At 39.9% G+C, this 15,875-nt stretch overlaps 1 protein-coding gene across 5 annotated transcripts in view; it reads left to right on the forward strand.

Annotated features, from left to right (window-relative positions):
• ROBO1 (roundabout guidance receptor 1) overlaps positions 1-15,875 on the forward strand; it is a gene marked incomplete at its 5' end in the record, with an annotated part of 1,547,889 nt that overhangs the window by 1,497,560 nt on the left and 34,454 nt on the right. For all 5 annotated transcript variants that reach the window (XM_082246143.1, XM_082246142.1, XM_082246140.1 and 2 more), the window contains one exon: positions 15,162-15,269. In XM_082246143.1, the coding sequence (XP_082102269.1) occupies positions 15,162-15,269 (108 nt within the window). The remainder of the gene's footprint in view (positions 1-15,161; positions 15,270-15,875) is intronic.

Consider the following 15,875-nt stretch of genomic DNA (forward strand, 5'->3'; position numbering starts at 1 on the left):
TTACATGTGGCCCTCGCACCTCTCCTGCAGCTGCGGCACCCCCTTTGTCTCTGCCCCCATCTTGTCTCAGTAGTCAGCAGCAGAGAGGACAGAACTCTTTTGCCAGATCCTACACTCCTCTGTGCAGCTTCAGAAAGGCTCGTCTTTGCCCTCCCCCCCTTCCCAGCAGTCCGCAGCAGAGAGGAGGGCAGAACTCCTCCTACAGATCCTGCACCTCTCTGTGCAGCCGCAACACAACCTTGCCTCTTCCTCCCCTGGTCTCAGCATTCAGCAGACTCTGGAAGATGACTCCAGCCCTCCTCCAGACCCTGCACTTCTTCCCAGATCCACACGCATCTTCTTTCTGGCAGCAGCACAAGGTAAGGGGGTGCATTGTGATGTAAGGAAGAGTGGGTGACTCTTGACTTCTGATGGTGGGGGGGCTCTTGACAGCTCATGTAAGGGTGTAAGGGGGCGTGGGGTGCTCTGGACATCTAATTTTACAGATAAAATCATATTGTAAAGCATACTGTTGTCGCTATATAAATCCTGTACAATAATAATAATAACTGACCCTTTGAGGGCAACCATAATGCTGATGCGGCCCACGATGATATTGAGTTTGACACCTCTGACCTAAGCTGTCCTCTGTGCTCCTCACAGAACCTCCTGCTATTTAGTGCTATCCAGCTCCCAAGTTTGCCCCCAGGACTTCTCCAGATCTTCTGGATCTTTCTACCCCAGTCCATCCAGCTATCTACTATTCTGTCAGCCTTTAGGCATCTCAGAAAGCTCATCTCTTTAGGGAAGCCTATACCACCTTTACCTCATCCCTCACAGTTACTACCTTTTATATCACTTTCTCCTGTCTTTTAGATTGTAAGCTCCTACTAACAGGGCCCTCCTAATCCTTTTGTATTGAATTGTATTGTAACTGTACTGTCTCCCTTTATATGGTAAAGCACTGTGCAAACGGTTGGAGCTATATACAACCTGTTAATTAATATCTATATTAGAGCACTAGCAGAGCAAATTCCAAATTGCTTCTTGAATTGCTACTATTTTTTTATTTTAATGTAAGAAAAATGTGGAAGAATACTCAACGTACCATAGACACAATTTCTAGCACATATCCTTTTTGTCCAGCGTTCCTGGATTGAATCAAATAACAGAATACAGTGGGAAACATTTTGAACACTTTCTTGAATGCTGTTTATATCCCCCAATGAGGGTTGTTTCCTTAGTACCATTGATTAGGGCATTGATCAGTACTTTCTAGGAAACCAACAGTCAACTTTGAAGTTTAAAAATGGGTGTACTTGCACGCTGCTATGTTGTGCTATTGAGTGCTATAAGACTATAAAACTAATAACTTACAAAGTGGATCACTCACACCTATACACACTCTCTAAAAATGTATCAATGTGCAAAATGATATGATAAAGTGGTGCCGCACTCCCAAATACTAATGTGCTAGTATCCCTCTAAATCTGTCTGCATAGCAATTTTCAGAATCAGCATATCATATCAAACCATATATACCATAAACAAAACAAACAATGCATCAGTCCATAAAGTGTCCTTTGGTATTAATGTGCTTGCATATGCTCAATCTTTCATAAAAAGCAGGGTTATGTTTACATATCCAAATGACTGCTTAATTAACTAGTGTTCACCACTATTTGCTCCAGTCATCCACATTGGTGATAATCCCCTCATTGGATGTGCCCTCATCTGGGGGATAAGACCAACCAATGGTCTATATGCGCTTTTGTCCCTCTCTGGGGATCTATTTTATACTGTTTCACTCCTTTGGTGGCAATCTTGAATTTAGAATCTTCCTTCTCTTACACTTATCTCCATACACCCAAATCATAAGAGAGAAAGCTGGACATAGTGCTTTATCTTTTAAAACAACCGGTTTATTGAACACTAAATATAAAAACACTCACATTTTCCTGGTGCTTAGAGTGCACCACACATTCAGTCCTCACAGTGCGGGTATAAGACAATCAGACAGTATTTCCTAGGTATGCTTGCAATGCGCGCCTCAGGGTGATGACAGATTGGCCTCTCCCCTATGCGTTACGCCACAGGGTCACGTGGCTTTCTCAGGGGGATATCAGTCAACTTTGAAGGCCTTGTTCACTGGCTTATAGATGTTTGTTTTAAGGCCTCTTTTCACCCAATTTCGCTAATGTTATATGTTGTTAATCCAATGTCTGTGTTGGCTTCTTGGTAGACAAAGGCTCTTAAATCATTGCCTCCACTGACATCAATGAATAACTAAAGTGTGTGTAATTTTTGGTAATTATTAGCCTATATGTAGAGAACAGATATGTCTCTTGCAGCAAAGTTATTTATGTTCCAGACTTCAATAAGCAATTGCTTAACCTGCTTCTTGGCAGAGGAAAGCTTTAATTAGTTCATGAATAAAAGAAAGAGGGCGCACTGGCCTAGTGCATCATCCAACAAATATTTATAAAAATATTTATAAAAAAGTAATAAACAAACTAACTATTCACAAACAGAGGTGATAAAAATGCTCATTAAGCCACACCATGTGGTTGAACACTCCCAGGCCACCCGCAACCTCTAGCATGGGGGTAATGTGACCTTGGTTCCTGCTGGATGACGCGTTTCGAAGGAAAGTCCTTCTTCTTCAGAGAACCTAAAGAAGGACTTTCCTTTTGAATGCGTCAACCTGCAGGGACCAATGTCAGCCCCCCCCCCCATGCTAGAGGTTCCAGGGGGTCTGGGAGTGTTCAGCCACATGGTGTGGCTTGATGAGTGTCTTTTATCACCTCTGTGAGTAGCTTTTATTTGTTTATTGCTTTTTAATAATTAATGGTTGCATAATGCACTAGTGTTCCCTCTTTCTTTTCTTCATTTTTTTCAGTGCTTTAAAGACAACCCCAGTCCTAGAGGGCAGCAAGGCTTCTAAGGAATCATCCACATTTGTTAGGGTGGAACAGTCACCAGAGGGGGGGGGGGACTCAAGTCATATGACTTGACTTAAGTCAAACTTAAGTCACCAGTTTGAGGACTTGAGACTTGCTTGACTAAAATTAATAAAATACTCGACTTGACTTTGACTTGGTATTCATGACTTGAGACTTGACTTTGACTTGAGACATATGACTCGAAATTTTTTCAAGATGTGTTAAAGCAAAATGAATGTGCCTGTTATGTTTCTGACACCACAGTCACTTAAAACACCTCAGTGTGTTCTGATTTTTAGGACACTGGCTGTTTAACAATGGAAATACTTAACATGTTTTTAGTGACTGTGGTGTTGAAACATGACCGGACGAAGGATTTTGAGCTGTTTGGGCATTCAAAGTGTTTCTTTAATATGCCAAGAAAAAAGCACTAAGCAGTTTTGTTAATGTTGAAAATAAAACAAAACCTTTGTTGACCACTGACTTTTAAATGATTTAAAGGTGAAAATTGGGGCAGAATTTTGACTTGATTTGTGACTTGACCAAAATAAATGACTTGACTTGCTTGACTTTTAGCAGGGACTCGACTTGCTTGCTTTTCGCCACAGTAACTTGGGACTTGCTTGAGACTTAAAGGTTAAGACTTGACTTACTCCCATGTCTGACAGTCACTATTGGGTCATTTTGCTCATGCGCAGGAGTATTGTTGTTGTTTTAGATTGTTCATAACATGGGTCACAGAACCAAATTGTGTGCAATTTGTGTTGAATGCACAATACATTCTGCATATCCCATAGAGGTGAGGGGAAGCTGCTGCCTAATGTGGAAGGGCTGCTTAGTTGGGGCTAATATCAAGAGAAAGCTAATGTGTGCACAATTGCTTTCAATTATTAGCCCATACACTTTGTAGGAAACAGGTATGCTACTTGCAGCAATGCCATTATTAATTTGATAGCAATGATTTATCTCAGATTTTATTAAATTATTCTGTTACTCTTCTCTAAACTGTAATACCCGTAAATTTTTATCTTGACACACATGCATAGCTATATAATTATAGAGTTAAGTACTGCTATTATAATATCACATTGGTGACACACACATAGCTGTATAACTGCAGAGCTAAGTACTGCTATTATAATATATGTGCACATATATCTTAGCAGCATTACTGCACGCTTTTTGTTCTGTCAGCAGCCTTCTGCAAGCTTGAGCTGAACTGTTCTCATCTTAGCTTCTTAGAGGGTGTATTTCATTAATGTAATATGTTGAAGTAAAGGGAAAAAAAAAAAGGTATGTCAGTTTTTCAGGGCTTCAGGCTATAGAAGCATGCAATCCACTTTAATAACATGATTTGCAACAGCGGTGTCCCCAGGATCCAGATCAGTGCCAGCTTTGAACTATTAAACATATTTCTGCGAGTCACCACATAATAAAGCGGAAAGTGCCCCAGTAAAAGGCCGTGTCCTATCACAGCTGCACAGCGGTTCATTTCATGTGACCCGGCTCTCCTGCTCAACACAAGTGACCTTTATGTGAGGAAGGCGCAAGCTATTTGCAGCTACCTGCATTTCTATTCATTACAGAAACAGTGCGGGAAAATATTTCTGAGCAGTAACAAGGAACATTGCTGGAAGTATGTTTACTGGAGCTCCATGAACTTTTTAATCAATAGACGTGACCATTTAACAAAAGAGCCATTATAAATAGGTAAAACCTTATTTGGGTTTAGAAATATTATTCAAATATTGGAAACCTTTATATGTTCATTATAATTGCATGCTGTACTTCCTGTTTGGTAGCATAGTACAGTGGATGTGCTTGACCTATTTTATTTTTTTTTCAAATATAATTTTTATTAAAGTTTTCAGTTGAGACAGCATAATCCAGAAAAAAAAGATAAAAACCAAACCATTAAACAAGACATAACTTATTCACGTAAATTTCTACTTCATCTGTTTATTACACAGCTAATTCCGACAATACTCCTCCCACCCTTTCTTCTTTATTTCTATAACTCAAATCAACCCCAAAAAACAAAAAACAAAAAAAAAAAAAGGGGAAAAGGGGAAAGGATGGAGTGGGGGAGGAGGAAGGTAGGTAAGGAGTACCTCCTCCCCTTCTTTCCGGATTATCTTTTTATTTATTTATTTATTTTATTACTCAAGAGTCTATTGTGTCTTCTTCCAGCCTATCTACCCCATGATTCGATACTAAAAACCTATTCCAAGCACCCCATGTTTCTGTATATTTTTCCCTTTTATGTTGGCCTGTCAGAACTAGATCTTCCATTTTATTTATTTCTTCTATTTTCCATATCCAACAGTTAATTGTTGGAGGCTCCTGTTTCTTCCACTTAAGAGGGATACAGGATCTGCTTGACCTATTTTAATGTAGTGATCGACTGATATCGTTTTTTTAATGCCGATACCGATATTTTGGTCATCGGATATCGGTATCGGCCGATAATGGTCGATATTTTCAGACATATAAAAAAAATTTTAGTTTTATTTTTTCCCAGGTACTCCTTGTGGAGGGATCTGGGGGTCTAAAAGGCCACTAACCCCTCCTCGGCAATGAAAAGCATTCAAAACGGCAAGTTTGGCTGTTTTGAATGCTGTCAGTTTCTTGAATGTGGCGCCGAGTACCCAAAAGTGATGTCATGACATCACTTCCGGTTTTTTTACATGGAGACCCGATCAGAGCCGAATGGGGCTTTGATCGGGTTTTCGGCAGCCATGCAGGTAGGATGCCCGGGTCTCCTGGTGAGACGGGAGACCCGGGCGAGCCACGGGAGGGGGGGACGTCCCCTCCCGCTCCTTGTAATGACAGCCGAGTCATTACAAGACAGCCGACCGTCGGCTATGGACGCCGGTACCGGGGTGATGCTTCTAGCTGCAGGCATCACCCCGGTACAAGCACTTTCCCAAAATATCGGCAATATCGGTAACCTCAGGGACCGATTCCGATATATTGGGGAAAGTGCATATCGGCCCGCGATATATCGGTGGTGCCGATAATCGGTCGATCTCCATTTTAATGGTCAACAGATATTTGATTTAATGTACAGCTATCCAGTCAATAGTGTTTCAGAAAAAGTGATTTTTACAGAGCAACACCTTTCTAGCTCAGGCTACTCATGGCGAATTTGCAAGAATGCTATTACAAATTAGGAAGAGAGGAAAATAATTGAGACAATATACAATTAACTTGCACCGTCTTTTGCATGTCCCTCTCTCAAGTGCTGCACCAAACTAAAAACTGACTTTAAAGTGGCATTAAACCCAAGAGCAAACACCTATTATTTTGCAGCTTACAAATTCTTATATGTTATTGGTGCATTAGTTTACTTTTTTATACTTTTTTAGGCTTTACTTTATTTACTTTCACCTGGTGATCAGGCCAGTAAGTCTGTAGTTTTTCAACAGAACAAGATCTCATGTACATTCAGTATGCAACAGTATACCAGTTAAGAGTGACACTGACAAGGGTGCTTAATTTAATCAGCTTTTATTTATTTACTGTATTTATAACCTTTATCCCCCCCCCAAAAAAAAAAAAAAAACATTGCTGTATCTGCTTGTGTAAATGCAGTGTGAGCTGGAGTTTGGCTTTAATTTGTTAGTGTATCTGAAACTGCTATTCCATCTAACTACCCCCCCCCTTCCCCCCAGATTAACAATGCTGCTGTCTGCTGTACCCCAATGCTCCTCTATCCGCTATCCAGAGTGTAGGCATTCTAATACAGGAGGTGTGCTACTGACCACATTACCAGGTGAAAAGGTGATAAAAGCCGGAAAAAGCAATATATGGGTTTTGGGTTAATACTACTTTAATCATGTCAAAGATGTGCGTCTTCTAGAAGTGAAAAGTATTACAGCAGCCTTTCTCAACCCTTTCTACCCTGGAGGAACCCTTGAACAAAAGTTTAGGATCTTGGGGAACCTCTGAAATTATTTTTGATCTCCTGCTGTAATGTAAAAATACATTATATACTGATATATGAACACAGCACATCAGTGGATCGTCATCTCATAGCTTTCAAGTGTAATTATTTCCTTTACAGGTTGTTAATTGGGGGCTACAAACCTGGCATTAGATCAGTTAGCCCAGAGCTATCAATGGCATTGATGTGCTATATGTAACTTGGACATTACTCTGTGTAAACAATATGGTCATAATCATATTCAGCAAAATCATTGATTATGATGTTCAAGTGAATGCTGTGCTCCCTGAAAGCAGGTAATCCAAGTGAAATCTTCCTCTACATCTATAGTTTATAGTTACATAATTGATAAGGCTAACTAAAGACACAGCTCCATCCAGTTCAATCTATGTGTATGTCCTCCAGCTCCATTCCCCCTAATTAATCTTTAGCTGGCCACATATGGATTGAAATCCAGCTGGTTCAGCAGGGACCGGCCCAATTATGATCCATCTATGGCTGTACCTGTTTGAGAGGAGTTGATCTAATAATGGACTCCTCTTGGATGGGACAGTTGGTATATTTTCGTTTGATCAATGCCTGCAAGGACTCCTGCGCTGTCACGATACAACAACGCAGTGGGGAGAATTTCTTCATCCACCTCGGTTGTGTGGATGGGGGAATTCGGTCAGTGTTTTTCAATAAGCTGGAAAAAATGGAATCATCTATGGCCAGCTTTATACTGATATATAGAATACTAAACCTAGCACCAGTCCATGCAATGTACTGTATTTTCCTGTACAAATCCTTAATGGTCTCGGGTCCCACATTCATGTGAATAGTGAAACTGTAATTCACTCTGATTTGTTGGGAGTTATCAATTCTCCTAGCAGTATTCAGCAATACAAGCATGTAGGACACTGTTGAGTGGATATTAATCCACTGCAACGGTGGATCACAGTGGAACCCCTGTGGACTTCTCACAGAACCCTAGGGTTCTACAAAATCCCAGTTGAGAAACCCTGCAATATGGTTATAAGCACCTAAGTATGAACATAGATTGCAAAATTGCACATTTATACCTAAAAACGGCCAGCAGTACTCCCAATTTGGGGTATTGGTTTGTGATAATCGGACCTTCTCTGATCTACTAGAAAGTGGTTAAGACCGCCGCTTTTAGTGATCTGAGGTGCATACATTTAAACATGGATGTTTTCCAAATTGCTGGAAAATTTCTGTTTAAGCAACCCCAATCCTTAATTTTTCTGTGTAGAAGAGGAAAGTGTTAAAATACCCTTGTGTTTTTCCAATATCAAAATATGGCAACAATTGTGGCTGGTCTCCTTCTCTCTGATAACTTGCTTGGGGGTGGTCACTTTCCCCCCTTCCTGTTCTCAGAAAGATATCCATCTGTCTATATCCACCCTAACTCAGAGTCATAGGGGCTTATTTACTAAAAGTAAATAGGCTGTTTATTTTGCAAGGGGATTTTCCCTTAGCTTAGTAAATGTGTTAAAATTTCACTTTGCAAAGTACGCCCAATTATGTGTAAATAAAAAACAACTGCATTTTTGCTTGCACGTGATTGGATGATGGAAGTTAGCAGATCTTTACCTCCTTCTCTAAACTAAGGGAAAATTCCCTAGTAAAGTGTACAATCTATTTGCCTTTAGTAAATCAGCCCCATACTCTTTATGTCTAGATATCTACTTTACTCCGCACTACCCTTTGTAATTCTTGCTGCCAATAATTAGAGAGCAATTCTCCTTGCTAGTGACTTTTCCTGTCACTGATTTTCTCCCAGCAGTAATTTGGTAATAATGCTGCTTGTACTGACTAGCATGCACACATCAACCAAAAATAGGACACAGCAAGCATATGAAAACGGCAGTAATTATTTTCAGGTGCATTTTTTTCTCTCACTCTCTCTCTTTCCTTCAAAAAAAAAAAGAACAAAAATAGAAATATGTTCTATGTAAGTGATAATGTATGTCATATGTGCGATTTCGTGGAAAACTAAATTATATTTTTTGAGTTACATATTTAAGACAACTGTAATTTATTATGGTGATATTTCATGTTTTATTTCTTTTTTATTTTTTTATTTTCATACATTATATCTTGTACTACTTTCTATTTGAATTCACAATAAATAATTATTAAAAAAAAACAAAAAAAACCCCAAAAAAATAGAAATGATTTACTGAAAACACGAGATGGTTTCCCTTTAAGATTATTCCAAGGTTTCTTTAATCATTTCCAGGCAACATTTTCAACATTCTGTATATTACTAACAAATTGGAAAATAAAAGGATTTCACATCTGTAAATGACAATCTCCAATTTGTTGGATTTTTTTGGGGGGTATTTTATATTTGTTTGCATGCTGGAACGCTTATTGTTACCCAGCTGCCGTTGTATTATTTATCCCTCTCATAAACATTTTGGACATGGACCGGGAAAGCAAATATACAAAGCAAGCAGCCTCTGGCAATATTTGTCTCTGGTTCCTAATAATATGACATACGTTGTGTTAGCAGATGACGCCCTGTGACTGATTGGAATATTTAGTTCTGGTTTTCTCATAAATGAAGTGAATCTATCTGCGACGTCTGCGTGTTAGGAGTTTGATTTGTCTTTCCAAGAGCTGAGGAGAAAGTAAACAAGAATGGTTCTATGTGCCACAGATTGCTCACCACCTTGTAGGGGCTGCAAATGAAATGTTTATTTGTTAGATTTAATTGCACGCAAAGGGCCATCGCATGCTGAAGTCAGTCATTTGGAAATTTCAATGTGTCAGTTTACGAGGAACTTGTGCAAGGTTAGGCTGGGACTAACAGCCGTCAATAAGTCGAAGATAAATATGTGATCAAACGCTGTTGAGCTTGTTGGAGGAATAATGGCTATGAGCTGACAGGGACAGTAACATATTATGGCATTATATAAGACCAAAAATATGCTTAAAGTGGAGTTCCACCCTAAATTTATACTTACCTCCATCTTCTCGCTCCGAGTCACCTGAAAAACAAATGGATAATCGCAATTCTTTTTTTTTTTTACTTACCTCGTGTAGAAGAAAATATACTTACCTTACTTCCTTCTTCCTCCCCTCGGCGGCCACGGCCCGTCGTCACTTCCTGGCTTTGCAATGATTCCTGGGAGCTGAACGTCATCGCTCCCAGGAATCAATGCGCCTGCACCGGCCCCGACGTCAGTTCCGGTGCGCGTGCGTCATTCCCGTCTAAACAGCTTCTGGGCATGCCCAGAAGCTGTGGAGGGATGACGCGCGCGCACCGGAAGTGACGGCGGGGCCGGTGCAGTGCATCGTGGGACCGAAAGAAGACGGAAGAGGACGCAGAAGAGGATCGCGCTGGCTTCAAGCTGCCCACACCGGAGATGGCAGCGCTGGACAATACTTTTTCAAGGTAAGTATTTCTCCTAAAAGGTAAGTGCAACCCGGGACAGATCAGAGGCTAGCCATTGTGGAATGTACTAGCCCTGACTGTCCCGGGGGTATTTTTATTAAAAAAAAGTATTCCCAGGGTGGAACTCCGCTTTAACCCTTTCATGGTAAGGGTTTTATGAAGCTTGTATGTCCAGACCAAGTTAAAGCCTAAGTGCAGCCAAAAAAACACAAAAAGTAAGCACAAAGGACATAACTTACATCCAGTGGGATATATTCCTTGTGCTGATGCCATTTCTTGTTAAGTGCAATCCTCCTTCAACCAGCTACTGTGAATAAAACAGAATTAATGAATAGAGGACAGCCACATGATTGATAGCTCTGCCCTATCTATGGCTTTTGTGAATAGGGAAGATGAACAGTAGGGGTGGGCATAGTCAGGCACTCTTGATGAGAGCCTGTGAGAGACACTTAAGCCCCGTACACACGTGTCGCAAATTGGCAGGGAATTTTCGTCCAACGTCCTATCTGCCGATTTTCGACTTGTTAGTATGATGCTTCCGACAACCGACTCCGACTTTTCGGCCGAAAAAAATCTGGTGTGCAGACTATAAAATTTATGTTGGCCGTCAACACAACGGTCGATTTTCGTGCAGTCAGTACTGATTTCGACAGGGAAAAATCTTATGAGCAAGTCTGGGCATGCTCAGAGAAGAAAGAACACAAAGAAATCAAACCAACACATGACATCACTTCTGAAGTAGATTTTTGTTGGGCGAGAACATTTGTGTGCAGTCTAGGCACATTCCAACCAACAAAACACCACTCTGGACAAAAGACGGACGATCGGTCGACTGATAATCGTTACGTGTGTACGGGGCTTTAGTTCTATTAGCCCCTGCCACACCAGAAGATTAACCCTAGGGTTCCTCCAGAGGTTTCTATGGGTTCTTTGAGCAATAAGCAACTTCTAAATATTAGGTAAAACACCTGTGCTGCCCAACAAATCAAAATAGCCCTGTCAAATTACAAATATAGCTGCTGTCATAAAACAGAATAATTTGTTTCTTCTGAAAAATAAACCATTATTGGAATAATAAGGCAAGACATTGCTTGTATAATATATTATGACCACAAATTTGCAAATTGTTAACATAAAACTGAAACAAAAAAATAAAAATAAACAATATTTTAATAAGTCCACATAACACATGTGCTCTGTGTGCCTATTTCACCCAATCCTGCGTGCTCTGAAAACTCACTGGTCCATATTCACCCCTTGTATGTAGCAAGAAAGTCAAACTGCCCTTCTATGTACTGGATGCTCCATGCAGTGGATTAGAAAGGACTCAATATATACATGGATGGATTTCCCATCAATATTGAAAGTGCTCCACTATTATTTTAAACCCCCTCAAACCAGTGGACTTATACAGCAGGACCATTAAGTCTGGTAGTTTGAAAGAATTTAAAAAAACTGTGGAGCATTTTCAATATTGATGGAGGATCCAGCACTTAAACTGGTGCACCGGGAATTTGGTGCAGCTGTTCATGGTAGCCAATCAGCTTCTAACTTCAGCTTGTTCAATTAAGCTTTGAAAATAAAACCTGGAAGCTGATTGGTTTCTATGCAGAGCTGCACCAGATTTTCCATGCTCCAGTTTCAGTAAATCTCCCTGGTGCATCCAGTAAATATTGACTCCATTCTGATCCTGTGTATGAAGCATCCAGTATATGGAAGCGCAATTTGACTTTCTTCTTACATACAAGGGGTCAATATGGTCCAGTGAGTCCGATGTGTAGTGGAGTGGAATACACATTTTTTTTTGAGAGTACATGGGATTGGAGGAAATAAGCACAGAGAGCACTTGCGTTTTGTGGATTTATTAGAATATTGTTCATATATTTATTTATTATTCATCTTTTATGTGCACAATTTGCACATTTGTGGTTGTGATATATATTTCAAGCACTGTCCTGTCTTATTTTTTCAACAGGGGCTTATTATGAGCAACTTCTGCCTCTTAGATGTGTAACCACTGAAAATAATGATATTTTTTGGCTATTTCTAAGGTGGAGGTTCTTCCCAATGACCACAAACATAAGAAGCATTTCTTGCCTGTGAGCTGTAATACTTATTATCCGGGGTTCCCTCAGCCCAGAAAGTTTATTTCAAGGGTTTCCCCGTGTTAAAAAGGTTGAGAAGGGCTGCTATAGACAATAACTGAACAGGAAATAAAACAATTCCATTTCTCTTCTGCGATATCTTGTGTTCCTTGTGTAGGAGGTTATTATCGCTCAAATAAAAGAGCCCAACTTTTCTTCCACTTCTTAATCATCAAATGTAAATACAGACCTTGTATGAGTCTAACATTAATAACTGCAGGATGTAGCCGCTTGACAATACACTTATGACTCCATGTCAAATAAACTTCTGGTGGTTTTCATTGCTCCTTTGTTCCTTGAATCTCTAATTAATGACCAATAAATTCCTGTTTTCTTCCTGTGACACCTCAATGGAAGTCATTCCAGACAAGGAAAGCTAAGATCTTTACCTTTTATGCTTAATAAAAATACAGCTATTTTTACACATCTATCCATCACAACAGTCACAGTAGGAGAGTGGACTCGCTATACACTAATACGGATGAGTCATAAAGAAAATATTAAGTTACAGACCTATCCAATGACTGGGATTAGACCTAAAGCTCTTTCAGCCGATTAGCCTGTAGACGATAGCAAATCACATTGAGGTTTCTTTTTTTTTTTTATGTCTGCATATTTTTCTTTTTTTTTTAGGAAAATATTATTGTAAGACTTTAGTTCTTACCAGAAAAAAGAATAGCTGCAATAATTCTCTATGAAGTAAAAATGCATGCTAATATCCAGAAGTAGAATACACTTATTTGACAAAAAACGGTTATTACTATTGCCTGGGGGGTGTGTTTATAAATCTGAAGGTTTATGTATAAAGGAGAAATTGGAATAGCCATAAATCAATTTCTAACTGACATTTTACCTACAGTGTATGCAAACCCGGATGCTGGCCGTAGATGGATTGAAATTTTGATACTTGTGTGGCTGTTTCCACCCGACGGAGGCAAACTATTGACTACTGTTGAACCAGCTTGTTGTAAATGTTTTTACGATTAGTGGCTGCAGCAGTTGATCAGTGTTTTCTGACAATGGAGAGTTCCCGCTGTCAAAACACAATGTCTCAGTGGGTAAGATTCCTCCACCGGATCTGCCAAAAACCTTATGAGCTGGAGACTTTCTGTGCTGCACTGTTATCAGTTAAATTGTTCCCAGTTATCTCAATGGACCATAGAGAAGACTATAGGGGGAGGTGTTCTGTAGTCCTATCCTAGGGTGATAGCATTGCTTCTATAGCTACAGTATGGTGAGTGAGTGTCACCCTAGGACTGGTAAGATCACCATGTGGAAAAATAGAAGGGGAAAAATCCTGAAAAAAAGTAAAAATAAAAATCCTGAAAAAAAAGTAAACTCATGCAGCCACCACATTTACCACATTTGTGATATGACCAATTTTTGTTCTTGAGTTTTGAAATGCTTTAAGCTGGGTTCACACTTGTGCGATCACAGACATTGCATGTGATTTGCACCGCATAGCTGTGCAGATCACATGCGATGTCTGTGCGATGCAAATTAAGCCATACAAACTGTATGGCTGAAATTGCATTACATTCCCACCAAAATGGTGCAGGAGACTTTTTTTGGTCCGTACTGGAATCGGATCGCATGGGTGTTACTGTTTACACCCATGCAATCTGATTCCTGCACCATTTGACAGTTCACACTGCGATCTGTGAACCAATCTGGGGGTGTCATTAACTTTACATTCCATTTCAGATGTCAGTGTGAACCAGTCTGTGATTGAGGTGCGATGTGAGAATCGGCACTGAATTGCAGGGTTTCCCACATCGCACCAGTGTGAACCGGGACTTAAGTTCTAATTTTTTCAGGGCAGTGGGTGAGTTGTAAACACAGTGGGGTTGATTTACTAATCCTGGAGAGTGCAAAATCTGGTGCAGCTGTGCATGGTAGCCAATCAGCTTAACTTTAGCTTGTTCAATTAAGCTTTGACAAAAAAAAAAAAACCTGGATGCTGATTGTTTTCTATGCAGAGCTGCACCAGATTTTGCATTCCTCAGTTTTAGTAAATCAACCTCAGTGGGTAAACATAGCATAATCATTTATATTTTGGTTTTGATAAACCTATTTGTATCAATCAGTCATTCATTTGTATGCTTCCTTTGTTTAACAATAGAATGTATACACCAATACTGTGAATGCACAAAAATATTACCATATTGTTCTAATGCTTTAAACAAGGATCACATGATTGGTATACACTCCCACGGTCCCAAAATCCACACTAGCTAAATGCAAGCCTTTTTCTGCAATCAGAATACTTCATGGGGACTGTGGGGAGATTTACTAAAACTGGAGCACTCAGAATCTGATGCAGCTGTGCATGGTAGCCAATCAGCTTCTAACTTCAGCTTGCTCATTTAGGCTTTGACAATAATACCTGGAAGTCAATTGGTTTCTATGTAAAGCTGCACCAGACTTTGCACTCTCCAGTTTTAGTAAATCCCCCCCCCCCCCCAGTGTATACCACACAATCCATATTTTATATTTCCTAATGATGAGGCAGACTAGCTGAAAGGCAGGAGTTAAAAATGTTGGGATTTAAATTAATTTTTTGACAAATCAGCATTTCATCCCTCATTATTTTATGACACCTAGAGAACCTCTGTTCTGCGTGTGATAACCTCATTTGCAGTTGTTTGATAAATTTTAGTTGAAGTCAAATTAAAATTGCATTTTTTATTAATGTAGCCTGTGGTGTTTCAAACAAGTAATTTGTTTGGCCTTTTTTTTTTTGTTAGATTATCGGGTCACAGATACTATACCATCTACTATTCCCTACAACCAAGCTCATGATCAGAATACCGGAGGATCATACAACAGTTCAGATCGAGGAAGCAGCACTTCAGGTAGTGGTTTGAATGTTTTACAAGTTAAGCAATATGAAATAAACCAACATCCTTCGCAGTGATCATCATGAAATGAAAACATTATAAAAGCATGTTAGTTCATTATAGATGAGTAACTGCCAGTACACAATTGTGATTATCTTGATGGCCAGTGGGTTAGTTCTATGTTGTAGAACAATTCTCCTGCGCTCAAGTAAAATATGACGGAGGGAAGAGGGATACTTCAGACTTGAATGCGTAAAGCTTGTGGTCTTGCTGCCCCCTCAGGAGCGAGGGTCTCCAAAACCAACTGGGAAACAACAACAAAAAGAAAAGGGGCGCACCGGCCTAGTGCATTACCACTAAAAACATTTATTAAAATATTAAAAAGTATACATTATACTCACAAAGCAGGTGTGAATATACATACATCAACATGATATACAGTACATATAATCTCCAAGGTAGCCAAGGTACTGCGCGATGCTGAATGGCATGCAGTGTACCGCATGAGACTGCTGTGGCTAGGCTGACGCGTTTTGGGGGCGAGCCCCCTTCCTCAGAGCCAAGAGTTGCTGCCCACCTTGGCTACCTTGGAGATTATATGTATATCATGTTGATGTGTGT

This window comes from Pelophylax lessonae (genome assembly GCF_965119305.1).
Source record: "Pelophylax lessonae genome assembly, chromosome: 2".
Taxonomy (NCBI): Eukaryota; Metazoa; Chordata; class Amphibia; order Anura; family Ranidae; genus Pelophylax; species Pelophylax lessonae.